Consider the following 16,209-nt stretch of genomic DNA (forward strand, 5'->3'; position numbering starts at 1 on the left):
TGGGTTTTTATGTTATTTTTTTATTTGAGATATTGCAGAGCTTTCTTATGATACACATTGATGTGGCTTCCGGTAGCAGGCTTTCAAAAATAATTAGAGTGATGAATCATAATCAGAAATAAATGACTCTTCTATCTATTAAGACGGTTATTTTAAAAATGTTTTGATGAATCACGCAAAAATGCTCACAAACAGCATTATACTGTTTCATGGATGTATTTCTTGTTTTTCTCAAGTCTTTTGAAAAGAGCTTGTGCTTTTAACACTTGAATTGAAAAAATATTTACAGCAGAGATGATAAATGTTACACTGCGGTTCAGACAGGCAAAGTAGTGATGGTCCTCTGCTTTGCCATTCACAGCACATGCTGAGGGTCTCAGCTCTGTTCTAAAACCTCCCAGTTGAGAAGTGCTCAGTCCTGGATCTTCAGTATGCTCCTTTTCTCCAAATCATTCATTTCCTTCAGTATAAGGGCAACATTGTACCTCAGTTCTTGAAACTTCGCAACTGGCACCTGAAACAGAATATTGAGGTTAGAAAATATGAAACATCTTAGGAACTCTGACTAGGGCATACCTATGAATGGGAACATTCCGCAGTGTCAGTCCAGTCTTTCTTTAAATACTGTCTTTTTAGGCTTAAGATAAAATATTTGAGGTTAATAATTCAAATAAATCATCTGGATGAAAAAGAAGAGCACAGTGGGGGAAAAAAGGGAAATAACAGCTACACAGTGTATTTTCTGTGCTGCCTGATGTAAGAAAGAAGTGCTCCAGATGGTAAACTGATGGCTGCTGTGGTGAAATACGAGAGTCATGGATGGGAAGGAAAGATAAAGACACCTGGAAGGTTGTGGAGCCTATGGAATTCTCAAGCAACAAATTCCTGATGTTCTACTTGTCTAAACTTGCAGGAGAAAGGAATGGAGCCTCAAAGCAAAAGGCTTGGCGGCAACCTCAAGACCAAAGCAGACTGGGCACTGTCTATACACGGAAGGCAAATTATTTTGATTAAATATACAAAACATTTTCAACTGTGCAGGAGACCAATGGATGTTCCTTTACCATTTCAAGCCTGAGAAGCCAAATGCATGGAGGTCTCTTATCTGTTAAGATGGAGAGCCACATCTGAGCACAGGCACAGACTGGGTGACACAGCCCAACACCAGTGCAGTGCACTGACACGTGCTCACATGAGTATGAACACCAGCCTCGTTAGTCCCAGGCTGCTCTGCAGGGCACTGCCTAATTTGCTCCTTTGACTACACTGAAGACATGCAGTTCTTTTGACAGAGTCCCTTGTCATCCTTCTGCCTACTGTAGCACAGACATCAATTATGTGAGAGGAATCCAACACCCGATTTGCATTTTCCATATGCATCAGAAACACCTAAAGAGCATCATGTCCTTCTCACTTTTGCCATATATACAGCAAGGCTTGAAATGCTGCCATTCCCATTGCTTTTTAAAAAATCTTCATTGTCAGATATCACACCACTATTAAAAAAACCAAACCAAACCCAAGACACCAAAGAGTGTAACTTCTCCTTGTGGCATACACATTTTGAAATTGTTCATAATGGAATTAACTTCCGAACTTCCCATCTAATGTAAGCCCTGTTAGTTAGCAGGACATCCTGAATGTGTCCGAATGAAAGGAGACTGAAAAAGCCAGGGCTATATTTGCTTGCATATGGTGCCTTGAACCAAAACACAGGTTTATCCCACAGAGCGACCAACTGCAGGAAGGCCACTCATCAGATACAGAAAACATATTTATAGCCAGATTTTTGGCATTCAGATCTAACCAGCCGCAAAGAGGTCATTCTAAGAGAAGCACATTGTTTGCTGTCATATCTGTACTTCTTCATGTACTGGACAGGCACACCAAGACATCTCCACTGCAGAACAGCAAAGGGTCTTCCACAGACTTAGAACAAAAAACCTGAACCAAAACAACCAGGAACAATGTCACCAAGACCAAGACTTGACGTTATATACCAGGAAATAAAGCTCCAAATCTAAACAGTAAAGAATATACTTTTTTCTTTTTTTTTTTATCTCACAAGTGAAACAGCCTGTTGTAAAGGATCAACCTGAAGCCCATGGCATCATTTAAGCTCTGTGGAAGACCTCAAACACAGCACACAGGATGCTCTGAGCTGGACCATCCAGACAGTGATGAGTTTGATCTCTGTGAAGTGACAGCCTCAACACTTGGCAGCGTAGCACAGAATCTGTGCCTTCCCCAAGAGCTGCCTTCTTCCGAGGCACTGTAACAGTAACATCAGTCCACCTTCAACCGCCAGGACTTTGGTGCTTCCTCCAGACTACTACTAACACATGAACTGAAGCCAAAGTCTTTACAGAGTTCAAATGCAACGCTTGCTGTGCACTGAATTCCTGTATGTACCACCATGTTATTTATAGAATAAATAGGACTCCTTTTCAAAGGTTAAAAATATGGCAGAGTTTATGCCATCTCCTGGCAAGCCTTTACGTACAGTGTCATAAATACTGCCATTCACTAATTCTAAGGTAAAAAGCAAAGAGGTTGTTTTTTTTTTTTAACTTTCTTTCCAGCACCAAGAACTGTATGAAGAAAAAGAATGCAACTACCCATGCCACAGAAGCAAATGTTACCATTCTCTACCAAGTACAGGAAGTTTGAAAGTGTATCATACATTATATAAACTACTTCAGTCATTTTTCTGCCCTCAAGAGCCACCATCAGGTCTGAAGGTTACAGCTGATAACAAAACCATAATTTTAAATCAAACCAGGTATTATGCAACAGTGCTTTTCAGTAATTGATATTCTTCTAACAAATGAGGTTTCAGCAAAGTGTGTGTAGGAACAAGGTATGAAATTATTTTGATTGGCATATATTGCATGCGGCTACACTGAAAATGAAGGATTTCAAAGCAAACCAACCAACAATAATGCATTTTCCACAAAAGCTTTAATATTTTAAACAGTAATTCAACTTTCTAAAAAGAACTTCAAGTGGTTTATTTTTTATGTATTATGGCAATCAGACTTACTTCAAAGCGATGAGCTGTCCCATCTGAAAGCTTCATCATCATTAGAATGGACGGTTGAAGTGCACGGGCCAGTGAACTGAAATTATTTACATTATTAGTATTACAACAATAGATATCAGCAGTGTCATGAGTACAGCATTGTACATTAACAACTTAAGATGTTTGCACAGCCTTTACATAGAACATGGTAATTTCAATCATACAGTCCTGTACCTGGCTGGCTGGCAAATCGTGCACATAGCAGTCCTGTCCAATTTACCTCAGTCTTGAGACTAAAAAAGTTTTTAATAGTTTAGTAACTCGAAGTTTAGGAGCATTTTCATTTTATGTAATAACTAGTTTAGTGGAACTACGGTAGGAATAAGAGCTGACCAAGTACTGCTAGTAATAATGCACAGTTTTCTTATGCAGTTAATCATGTTGCATTAATCCTTTCCACCCCTTCATACTTTCACCTGCCATCTCATTTAGGGAATCAAGCTCTTCCAGGCTTTATTCTAAATTTGTGGATTGTTGTTTGATGACCCAAAGAGGGGAAATGAGTAATTTTTGTGCAGCTTCCATGAACTGATATTGCCACAGCCAGCTCAGTTACTGACAGGCGTTACAGCCAGAAGCTGTAGCTCTTCGCAGAGGCTGTTGCTGGATGATTAACAAGAAATCCCAGGGAGGGTTGAATGGAAAGGAAAATAAGAGGAAGGAAACCAGAAAAGGATAATGTATTGCTCCTATGTTATTTGAAAAACAAAACATAGATTTACTTGCAGCTTACAAGCATTGTGCCTGAAGATGTTTATCTGTACATTTTGCTCTCTTATAGATACAGATTTTTTCTGCATCGTGATACCTGAGTGGTGCTTACAGCACTGCTCATCTGAGAGTCACATGAACTTGTAGCCATTACAATTTTCATTTAGGAGCCTTTTTTCTTGGTTTCAGGAGGACTATCCCTATCATCCATGGGCCTCTCAACTATGGCAGCAGAGATGGCACTCTCCCTTGGATGCAGGTATTTGTGCACGCAATATGAAGTCACTCATGTTAACAATTTATTCTACTGACAAATACTGGATCATTTCTTTCACCCTGGTCCATCTTGGTTAGACCTAGAGAAAGACCAGGAACAGCACAGACAACAGGTTTCTGTTTCCCTCCGGCTCTAGCCAAAGATCCACCCCACAGCTGCCTCTGCTGTGGCAGATGGCAAGAAGCTGTTCACTGCAGGCGCAGACGGGATGATCACAAAGGCCTTTACTCCTGTCTTGTGAAAGAAACTAGGGATTAGATCACTGACCAACTGCATATCTATGGCAGCGTAAAGGTGCTGCTCTGAAGCCTCTTTTTGTAGAATCTACAGCAGATGTACAGGTGATGGAAAGTCCTTTTATTTAACATGCGCAACATACAAATGATAGTCTACTTGAGAAGTTGGATAGATTCTTTCCCTCCCCTGATCCACTGAAACCAAGAGCCTGGCTGGCTGTGTGAGGCTCAATCCATCTAATTTATTTCATCATCTCTGAGGAAATGTAGAGTGGTATCAGCTCCATTAAGTTTTAAAATATTGAAAGAGAAACTCAAACTTTGAGTAAAATGTTTCTAGCACAGAGGTTTTAGAGATCAGAACAAATAAGGAGCCTAAAAAGTCTCATTACTAGAAGATGAAGGCAGCAGCCTGTTGGCAGGTCCATGTTAACAGCAGTAACCTGTATCTAAACTGACTTCTACACTGTTCAGAAAATCCCCTCTGCATCTTGCCATTGTGCTACTTGCCAATCCCTACTAGCAAGATACATTTTAACACCACTAACATTTTTAAGCAGCACAAGAGGTCAGTTGAACCTTGGAAAAAATAATTGCCTGGGTCTTGCAGGATTCTCTTTTATACCTTGTGGAAATAGCTACGTCCACTCTCCACTTGAAGTCCTGGACACTTGGCAGCCTACTTCTTTGTACCAGAGCCGTGCCTTCGGAAGCAGGACGCCTACAGAGTCAATCAGAAATGGGAGACTGAAATGCAAATTCATAAACAGAAACAACAATCTAAACAGAAAATATCATTTCTCAGAACAAACCTGTCCAGAACTTGTTGCTCTTCTACATCTGTCCTCATTTAGAGAGGTCTAAATGAGTGGAGGTTTTGTGTGTTTAAGTCAGCTGTGCTCAGATTACCCACTTTTCCTATGCTTAACTATGGTCCATGTTAAAAAAAAAACCAGAGACCAAGTGACTCTGTCTAATTCTAGTAAACGGATGTCACTATAAAATTTAGTAGGAGTCACTGTGGTGGCTGGCATATCTATTATTTCAATTATATGCAACTGTGAGGCATAGAAAGGCATCTGCAAGTATATCGTTACCTTCATGCAAATCCAACAGAAACAAGCAAGCAGGAACGAGACAGATAACTTGAGCAAAGATGTTGGAATGAGGTCACTGTGCTCCTTCAGCAGATAGTATCCATTATTAGGGAGCAGTAATGTTTTAAAATATAGTAATACTAGGGTGTACTTTGAAGCATAGTTAAAAATACCCAACCACACAGCGGTTCTTGCTAATCCAACATAATTTACTAACTCTTATGTTCCTTACATTATGTTCACTGCCAACCCCAGCACAACTTTCACAAATTTTGTCTTGTCTAATGTGTAAGAAGCCAAGGACTTATTTATTACTCATATTGCAGGAAGAATCAGGCCAATCAACCCTCAGCTTATTTCTGTGAGGAAATACAGTTGACAGCAATTAAACTTCAGATGGTTGACAATCTTTAAAATTTTAACAGCATCTTAAGCTCTAGGTAAATAAACAAGCCAAATCTGATACAAACACATAACAACCACCCATTTTTAGATCTATATGCAGAAATGTTTTCAGAATAAGGTCACTCAGCTGGTCCATTTGGGAGCTAGTCTGGACTTGGTGTTACTTATATTTTTTTTTGCTAAGCATCCCATGTCTCTGGAAGTTATCTACTCCAGTACTCCCACTAAGGGCAGGATAAGGGACCTTACATCCTTTATCCATGGTGCTAGATGTAATCTAATTACTGACATTACATCAGCAAGGAATCCTCTCTGAACAAATCAAGGACTCCAGGAATGACAGACTAACATCCCTACTCAGATTCTTGTGTGCAAGTTAGCTGGTGCCTTTAGAAACTGCCCAGAAAGATTAATCATTTGATAAGGCACACAGGGCTGACAGGCTGAGATCCCCCAATACTCTTACATTTAGCAAAGGCAAAATAAAAAAGAATTTATCCTTTTTTTCTTTTTCTTTTTGGGGGAGTGGTGGTTTCAGAAGTGACACACATTCCTAGTAGTATGGCAAAGGAATGAGCAGAAAAAGCAAAGCAGCTGGTTCTTACTGTCAGCTGCTGGATAAGAAGTAGGTCCCCACAGCTGGGTGTAAACATGAGGAGCTGGAGTCTAGAACGGTCATTAGTGGGATTAAACAACAAGAACAGGCCTTTTCCTCAGTGGCAAGACGCTGCCAGAGAATTGCTTAATGGCAGGGAATAGACTTCCTTAGCTTATTGAATTATTTGGTATACTACTTCTTATAGAACTTGATTAGAAACTGCTTATATAGGATTCGCTTAGCATAAATAAGCTTGCTTACCATAACTTCTACAAGCTGTGAACTTTTGAACTTTCTGCTTTGTTAAGGAAAAAAAGGCCACAGAGTCTTCAAGCTAGAAAATAAGGGGAGCTGTGTCCCTGAAGACAAGTAAAGGAACAGAACGGCATCTAAAAGATGACAAAACAAAATAACGTTTTGGTTATTGCCAATAATTTATTTTTCTATGGCTGCAGGTGCAAAATAGCAACTGAAGGTCAGGACTTCAATTGACAGTCCACCGGACAAAAATGGAGAGATCCAATGAAGAATGGGGAGACTCCAGACTCTAGTTTTGCAGTTGGCCCGGACTGACGCACAGTGGGTGAGGTCTTGGATTGTGCGGGTATAATTGTCTATAAGTTTTCTTCCACTGATGGTCCCTCTTCAGGAGGCACCGGCTTGAGCTGCTCTACACTGTACTTTGCAAAAAAATTATTTAAGAAAAGTTTCTGGAATCCGTGCATGAGTCTCTGGTATGGGAAACTTAGGGAAAAGAAACTTCATTAACACTTAATTTGGGGAGTGCCTAAAAATAGCCACACTGCTACCGGTTCCTTAAGACACGCTAACTCCCATCAATGGAAGATGGTCCATCCAGTGCAGCACCAGCATTTTGGGGGCAGAAAGAGTAGAGAAAACAGGAAGATATCCTAGTTTGCAGTGGCAGGAAAGGTGAGCAACACCTGAACATTGAAGCTTCTGAATGTTGTTAAAACTATGGCACTTCTGTGGCCAAACCACAAAGCTTTAGTTCTGGTCAGGACTGCACTTCGGTACTGTTCCCTCAGAATGAGTCACAGCTTTTATAACTTAGTTTAAGCTTCTGTCAGCACCTTCCCAGCTTGGACAAGATCACAACTGCGATAATCCTGTTACGATGACATAATGTGCAGAATGGCAAACATACATACAGAGATTGTAACAGGGCATTAATCAAGCCACTGATTTCTAAAAGGAATAGCAAAATGGAGCAGAAAAGCCTCAATGGATCCAAAACCTATAGACTATAATTACATTCCATAAGCACTGTGCCAACAGATGCATTATACTGTCACCACACAGTGCAGAAGTTAGAACAAGTAAAGCACCATGGAGCAGCTACAAACCATCCAAATTATATGTGGAAAGGTTGACAGACCTGGTGACGTGAACATCATCTGCCAAAGGATGCAACAGAAGAGCACTCGAAAATGAAAGATTAGATAATGTGGAGCAGGAGCTGACTTAATATCAAAACTAAAGACAAATTCTGGATGGTTCCCTATGTACATAACAAGACATGCCTAGCAGGCCAGTGAACGGGGAGAATGAATAAATTGGTATAATATGTGTGAAATGTCAACAGCACACAGAATGCACCCTCCCGGTAGAAACTAAAGCTACACTATTTAAAAAAAAATGCAATACATTTATTAAAAACATTCAGAGAGGGAAAAGTGAGGGTTGCCTTTTCCCTTAAAAATGTTTTTATTTCATGCAGTTATTTGATGGCGTCAGTGCGGAAAGTTTTTCTTTCCTCTTAGTCTCTACAGTGTTATGGAACTGTAGGGACACAGAAATACAAATGTCAATTTTCCAGTACTTCATAGCTGCTGTTTAGTGAACAAAATTGCAAAAACAGGATAAGATGCCAGGAAAAGTATTAAAAATGGATTTTTCTGAGTTATGTAGATCATAGTGAATTTCTGATCAGATGCTAATAACTTCTCTTACCTCACAATCATTTATATTTACAACTCAATAAGCACATGTATGATTCAGTGTTACATTTAAGATTATAAAAGAAGATCTGTCTAGAAATCAAATCTGAGGTGCTCTTCTCTGGTCTCAAAACACAGACCAAGATTATACTGGATAATCACAGCTTTCAAAGTCAGAAAAAGCTAAATTTTCCAGCATCGTGATTTCACAGTAGAAAACAGACAATCATGCATGCTTCAAATGACATCTAAATTTATCTTCTTTCTCCACTGCAAACAATATTTCCACTTTGCAACCATGAATTTTGCATTCTTAACACCTATAATTCAAACAGAAGAGGAAAGAAAAGATGAGAAGGCTGAATTTATTTTTACTCCAAGAACCTTTAGCTTTAAGCCAAGATCTTAACCAAGGAAATGAAAAATATTTTTAACTTTGGCAGCAGCCTTCAGCCCGTGTGAGGGTAACTGAAGTACCACAACTATGATTACAAGGATTCCATGCAGAGTATCTGGAGCAGTGCTGGGTTAGTGATGCTACATGCTGAGTGGGAAAAGGGGTAAGTTTTGCGTATGCTAAAAGTTCAAGCAATTTCTAGATGTAGAATAAGTTAAATATGGTTGAGCAGAGAACCGTCTAGAAAAAAGGAATCCCTAGAATGGACAAGAGAGGCTGTTCAATCGACTCTTGATTTAGTCCTTCCTCTGGAGCTACTGAGATATACTGCTTAGAAAACAAATTACAGCTGGCAGAGCACTTCATCTCTTATACATGTCATCAAGTCACTCAGTGTGAATTCCCAATTCAGCTGTACATTAAGATTTGATTAAATACTATCTGAGAAAGCTTCCACACACCACAGCATGCAGAAGGCATATGTTGCCTCTCAACAAAGCAAGTCTTTCAATTTTGCTCTAAGTTGCAATGATAATGATTATAACAATGCTTGATTCTGCAATGCATTTTTCGTCTGTAGGTATTGATGCACCTTACAGAGGCTACAGAACATTATAAAACCCAATGGGTGATGGTCACAGAAAAACTGAAAATTGGCATGAAAGCTACTTATTGCACATATAGCCATGCATGGTGGACATGATGTTATGTTGAATCAAAATAAAGAGACAAATCATGTTCTCATTAATTTAGATAATGTTGCTGTTCCTTCGGTAGGCCTGAGATTTCTGTCAGCAGAGCGACCCTGCTGGTTGCACAATGTGTGTGACACATGAGGACACTAACCTGTTACCAAAGACTACGCTGGAAAAGTCCACGATGAAATCTTCTGGTATCCTTAAAAAGTAAAGCAACACAAAATAGTTAAGTGTTTTGTAACCATGAATATATTGCCTTAGCTACAAAAAAAAAAAAAAAATATAGAACACAAAAAAAGAGTCAACATTTTCTATCTTCACTGCTCAAAATTGCCATCAACTCTTACGTAAGCACTTCAGTATCGGTTCAGTCTAGGCTCTCAAAAGGACAGACTGTTTTTATATCAAGAACCCTAAAACCTGTATTCTGTCTTCCTGTCCTGCCTAATATGGCAACAGTGAGTTTCAAAACAATGCCATATTTGCTTAACTTCTCTTGGTAAAGCCAAGCAAAGTTCTACTCATGGCTCTGACAAGCGCAGCAATGCGTGCTTCCAAAAATCCCAAACCTACAGATTTCATTTCACTTTCAACTTAAGTGTAATGAAAAGACAGAATGAATTGCTGCCTCAAAAGTAAAATCAGAGGCCCTTGTAGCTAAGATTACTTACAAAAGGAGCAAATCCAACACGGGGAGAAGAAGCCCCAATTTGATGGGGACCATGAGAACTGGCCAAAGAGACAGACACTCCATCGACCCTGTGCCTCTCCATTACTTTACCCTTCCTCTGACACTGTTGTTGCCTCACAAACAAGCTGCTGTTTTCAGCTCAATAGATCAGGCTGTGAATCGTTAAGACTGCCGAGCAAACACGATCCATTCAGCTGCCTTTGCCACAGGGACGGTGACCTCCTACTGAGAGGCAGGTTGACAAATGGGAGAAGTAACTACGTCTTGCTGCTGCAGTTAAACCCAGCACACAACATGAATCAGGACCCAGAGACATTACTCACCAGTGGCTTGTGTTACATCAAAGAAAAATCAAAGCAAACAAGGAAGTTACTTGTCCTAAAGGGCTTACAGTGTCTAATGGTGGGAGAAAAAAACAACTCATCAACTCGCACAGTGGGAAGATGAAACAGCAGTTATTAAAGCTTGAATTCCTAATGGAAGAAATGGGGTTACACCACATTTTTAAATGGTGCTTGGATAAAACTGAATTAATATTAGCAAGGTTGTTATCTGAGGCAAACTGGGAAGTGAGGAGGCATGTGTATCACTTAACGCATCCTGATGATGACCAAATATCCCCTGTATGTAGTGGAATAGCTGGAGGCAGGGGTTGCAATACAATTACTATGATACCTATCACAATACTTGCTCGACTGTAAGAGCAAGTGTTATTAAAACAGAAGCATTAACTCTACCTTTGCGCTTGCATTATTTTTGCTGTGCAGTTTATGATTTTGGTGAAAATTCTGTTCCTGGTGCAAGCAGCTTACATGAGGCCAGTCACACACTAAGCAGATCAGACATATAACAGGGCACAGCTCAGGTTTGAGCTACAGATGGCAATCACTTTTCAAAGAAACATTCTGAGGAAGAGACTCAAAGGGCAAGGAAGAAGGTGTGAGGATGTCTCAATCCTGCGTTATTTATGGCTTGAGCCATAAAGTTATTAAACAACTTGAGAGGGGAAGGAAAAAAGTAGCACCCACAATTTAGAGTGAATTTATTATCACTGGCTCAGCCAGTCAGGCCAAGAAATAGGGGCTATAGAATGGCAACCCTGTGAAACCAGTAGCATTGATCTAATTAATCAGAAGTGGGCATGTCTACCAGCTTCTCTCTCCACCAAAACTAAAAGCCAAGACCAGCTGCATCACCAGGAAACTGAGAAATACAAGACTTTATATGGGTGGAATTAGTCCGATCTTCAGTTTCACTGAAGGAAAAAGAATAGAATGCAGGAGAGGTGAAATAAAGATAACTTGGCTTAGAGCTCAAACTTTTTAAAACAAGACACAACAAAACGGGGGAAGAAGCCACTTTTCTGCCTTAAAATGCAAAACACCTGCCCAAACCCTGGACACCAATAACGCCAAGACACCGCCATTCAATTATTTACATGTGTTCTTCATGTGCATGCTCACAGGATGACCCACAGGAGTCACTGCACAAGGACAAGTGTCTGAATGTAATTAGTGGGTGCCTTAAAAACAAGCAGGTATTTAATCTCCAAACCCAAGTACACTGGGAAACACTGGAAATTTCATTTCTCACAGGAATTGAAGATGCTAAAAGTCCTACCAAACTTATTAAGTATCATAGCTTGAGAGTACAATAAGCTATTTAGTCTTCTAAAAGTTTAGCCACAAAGTGAAGAGAGCTACTCACAGGAAATAAGACTGTCAGAGATGGAAGTTAGCAAGAGTCCCAATAATGTGAGAATCATGGGAGCAGAGCAGCAATGGGCAGCACATAAAACAGACAAGTCTGCAAGCAACACAAATGCAGTTACCTGAACTATTCCTCCTATGTCATGTTAACCAGAACAAGATAAAAAGGACTTTTCAGGATATAAGAAAGATCATCCAGACTGAAAAGTGTCCTCATAGTTCCATCAATAATCCATAAAGTGAGAAAAAAACAATCACTATGAAAGTGTAAGCATTGAAGTGTGGTCAAATAACAAGGACAGGGGCCTGAGAGTCTATTTCTAGATCTAGCCAGTGTACGCAGCCAGCCCAGCCGGGGGCTTCTGCCACACCTGTACACCAACTTTCTCCACTGCTCAGCAGAGGAATATACACCCACCTCCAGAGAACTCAACATGGAGCTTTTAGTGCTCTTTGTTATTCCTTAACCACACTGATCACGTTCTGTGCGCACCTCTAAAAAGCCAACCCAACTCCCACTGGGTCAAAAGCAATTCCTGAGTTTGTTACCAACCTATTTTAACCTGGGTGTGAACCCCATGACATGGCAGAGGAACCCACTTGCATTTTAGCTCACAAGACAGAATGCAGGCCAAACTCCGGCACTGAGCTGCAGACTAAATTGTATCAACTTGCAAGGCACCTTTAATCATGGCCCCCAATTGCACCTTTCACCAATTACATGTCTAAATCTGCAGCTTTAATTTGCCTGAAGCTGCTCATAAAGTCAATTATGCTTATGACTCTGCAGAACCGAGTCTGTGAAGAAAGCCAATTTGCAGGTTAACGGACAAATAAGGATGAAAAAGACAGTATTAGAAACATATCTATATATTTTTCCTAGGTAGTAATCAGAATGCTAAGAATTATGGGAAATTAGCGTTTTAAAATAACTGGGCCTTGGTGCAGAGGTTTCTCTATAGATGAAAATATCAGCCGCTGTTATTCTGTCATTGCTACTGTCAGCGCTACTGAAATAAGGGAAAACTTACAGAGACTATTATCATCTGATGTCTAGCTTTTCGGATATGCACTTCTATTCAGAGATACGCTGAACAGACTGATACAAGTTTTGTCTAAGACTGTAACAAACACGACAGGTAACGGGCAGGGGAGAGCATAGCTCAACAAGGTGGCAGGATTTCATGAGCATTCTATCACTGGTCTTTCAAAGAAAAAAAGTAGTGCAGTTTCCTGGCTTCTGAAGTGTTACCACTGTCTTACCAAACATGTTAAAAAATATTGCAGGGCAATGTGGGGATGGCAGAGAGGAGGTCACTCACATTTGCATAACCTACATTACAGACCAAATTAGACCAATCTCCAGAGCATGTGAATTTACCGCTCGTGCTCAGCAAGCCTTACGCAACACCTAGTTTTTTTCCTCTGACTTCATGTGTCATTTTGCAATTTTGTATTATGTGTTATTTACAGGCAATTTTTGTACCAACTTTGTTGTGTAAAAGAGTTGATTTGAGGAAGCATTTACATAAAAGTTATGGAAAAACAAACATGAAAAAAATCAGGCATAAACAGGCATACCTGAGTTCCTTTAGGTCTTCCTTAAAAACCTAGAAAGACAAAGAAGGTGAAATTTTGCAGGATGCAGTCTTGCAAGGTCATTTCTTACCTAGTGAATTAAGAGTTGTTACTTGCCTGGTGTATCCCCACAGGAGTTTTAGTCTCTAGTGCCAGTAGTTTTGATACAGTTTTGATACAAACATCCACAGTAAACAGGATGCTGAAGCACAAAAAGATACGGGAATCTCTTTCCCGAAGCTTAAGTATACTTCCAAAAAGCTCACTGTAAATCTACCCAACGAGCAAAATCATAAGCTCTAGACTTTTAACAGTTTCTTCCAACCACTTTAACTTGGAGCAACATTTTCATGTGCGGCTCCCAACCCTGGCAAACAGGGTTCAGATGGTAAGTCCTGTCTGACGCAACTTGTAACTTATCAGAACTCCAAGTATTCCCAGAACTTACTTCTTGTTTGAAAGTTGATAAGGGAAGTCTCAATGCTTCTCGAAGAAGGGTATACATGCCAGAAATGAGGAAAGCAAGCTGCTCTTCTGAGAGATTAGTGCTTTCTGCAATCAGCTTGACAGATTCCTTGCAGTCTTTTCCTTCCAATGCATTAACAGCAACTGTAAATAAGAAAGCAAAGCAAGATCCCTTTAAAAAGACAAAGACCTGGAAACTGTGAACATTAACATAAACATGTCCATGATTTTACTTGACTTAATGTCCTGACATTTTTCCTCACGTGAAACTGTCACATCAGGTCTCTGTAAATACATCTGATCATCCACCACCACAGGTCAGTCTCACAACACTTTACAAAGAGAACTTCAATGGATTAAGATTTTGCTTTGTAAAACTGAAGATGTTTTCACTGTTGAAATTTGTTCCAGTAGGATAATGCAAAAAAAAAAAAAATTTAAAAATTAATTACTCATGAGTACAAATCCAACTTGAGCTTCTATCAACAAACTTCTTCACATCAGAAGGCTGCTTACAGCTTAATTAAAATTCTGATACACAGGATAAGACAGGACTGAGAGAGTAAACAATCCAACACTGTTCTCCAACGTTTCACATAATTAATCTTGCAATATCATCAGAGACTAAGGATTAAAGGAGCAAGTAGACAAAACTAAACCTTCAAGTCTTGTACTTTGCACAACTGCTGATAATACAAACTTTCAAGGAAATTACTGTTGATCCATGTGGCAATATTATACACTAATAACTGGTGTGGGTTTATCTCAATCTTCATCATTCAGTTATTCTTTTTTTTTCTACAGATGCACTGGCTTATATAGATTTCTGTTGTCATGTCAGCCTCTGTCCTGCACTCTGATCAGTTTGGATGGGCTGCTGGAGCCACAGGAAGACGCACTGTGGATAAACGAAAGATTACTGACACAATCCCACCACAGGATTGGGGCAGTAGATTAGTCATTTATAATGAGACGTATCTAGTGCTGCAAATAAAACACGAAAAGTTAAAAATGTCCAACAAGTGTTACTGAAAGCAAACGCTAAGCGATTAACTTAATACTAAGGTTGGGGAAAAAAAGAGGCATTTTCATCAAACTGGCAGCCTTCTCTTTGGTATTAGGTGGGTTCCACTGACTGCTGCCTTCTGATTCTGGATAAATTCTCTTTGCTTTTCACATTTTTAAACGCACACCAAATTCAGTGGCAAGTCTTGGATCATTCCTGTGGCTGAGTGAATTTGTCTGGAAGGATCTGTGTGGCGGATTTCACACAGAGCAGCAGGATGTGCAAGGTGCTTTCCATGCTGTCTGAAAAAGGCTCTGTTCTACCACAACAAAACTGACTTTGAGAAGAGTCTATTTATGGGAAAGATCAAATACAGATCAGCACTAATGCCTGTCTACCAGACCATGTGCGAAGCAGGAAGCAGTTTGCTGTCTGTTTACCTATTTAAGTACAACTGTGATCTGTCTCTTCAAAGAACAACAGGCTGCTTATAGTTTTTAACTAGAAAACTTTAATAACAATATCGGTCTTCTTTCTATTGACCAACCTTAATAACTAGTTAAAAATCCATGTGTTATTTTATAACTTACTTGCATCACCCTAGATTTTTTACCAAGTATACCTCAGGGAACTCAGAAATATCAGCTGTACCAACATTTCCAACAATCACTCTGAGGGAGTAAAAAAAGAATACCACAAAACCAACCCAAGAAAATCTCACTGCTGGATTGTTTGCCCCTATTAGGAGAGGCCTGTGGCCTCAAACTGACATTTGCAGTTTAGCAGAGCCGTCAATAACACTGGCTAGATAACCCTGAGATAATAGTGTATGCACTTTTTACATCATGAACTGAGCAGGCTCAGCAGCATCTAATTTTTTATGTTAGTTATTATTTAGCAATAGAGTAACAGCAACAGCCTTGAAAAACTTACTTGGTGCTAGTGCCAGAGCAATTGAGATATGCTCTGTTGAAATCCATCATGTCTTCAAAGCCTTGTACACCTTCAAGGAAAAAAACCTGCTGTCCTGCAAGCTGCTAATCACTGGCCAGCAAGAGCAGAAGAGAACTGGTGATTTCTGCCAGCTCTGTGTAACCTGGCGGCCATCCCAATCCACTCTGGGGACACGGGCACAAGTTCATGGGTGCGGCAGGGACACCTGCCCTGGCTTCAGAGGGGTCTGAAGGACTGTTTGCTCCCTCTGCAGTGGGAAGCATTTATTGCACACCTAAAGGTAGGTGATAATTTACACTGAAATTAAATCCAGATGGGGTTTAGGAGACGGTCAGTCTTCCTGG

The 16,209-nt window shown here is 40.0% G+C and overlaps 2 protein-coding genes across 4 annotated transcripts in view; one reads left to right on the plus strand and one right to left on the minus strand.

The window, feature by feature from the left end:
• Positions 1-14,904, plus strand: part of KIAA1210 (KIAA1210 ortholog) — a 113,150-nt gene extending 98,246 nt beyond the window's left edge. Inside the window, exons 13-15 of one of the 3 annotated variants that reach the window (XR_010475672.1) lie at positions 3,983-4,052; positions 6,862-6,989; positions 14,710-14,904. The gene's annotated coding sequence lies outside the window, so the exon portion shown is untranslated. Of the gene's footprint in view, positions 1-3,982; positions 4,053-6,861; positions 7,077-8,813; positions 8,928-14,709 lie in introns of those variants that run through there. The other 2 variants (XR_010475673.1, XR_010475671.1) reach the window with 2 other exon arrangements.
• Positions 1-16,209, minus strand: part of COMMD5 (COMM domain containing 5) — a 17,545-nt gene continuing 1,336 nt past the window's right edge. The window contains exons 2-7 of the mRNA XM_065077809.1: positions 13,889-14,049; positions 13,444-13,472; positions 9,611-9,661; positions 4,932-5,027; positions 3,044-3,119; positions 1-514 (exon numbers count right to left, since the gene is read on the minus strand). Of these exons, the coding sequence (XP_064933881.1) occupies positions 413-514; positions 3,044-3,119; positions 4,932-5,027; positions 9,611-9,661; positions 13,444-13,472; positions 13,889-14,049 (515 nt within the window). The 3' untranslated portion in view covers positions 1-412. The remainder of the gene's footprint in view (positions 515-3,043; positions 3,120-4,931; positions 5,028-9,610; positions 9,662-13,443; positions 13,473-13,888; positions 14,050-16,209) is intronic.

Source organism: Columba livia, chromosome 12 (genome assembly GCF_036013475.1).
Source record: "Columba livia isolate bColLiv1 breed racing homer chromosome 12, bColLiv1.pat.W.v2, whole genome shotgun sequence".
NCBI lineage: Eukaryota > Metazoa > Chordata > Aves > Columbiformes > Columbidae > Columba > Columba livia.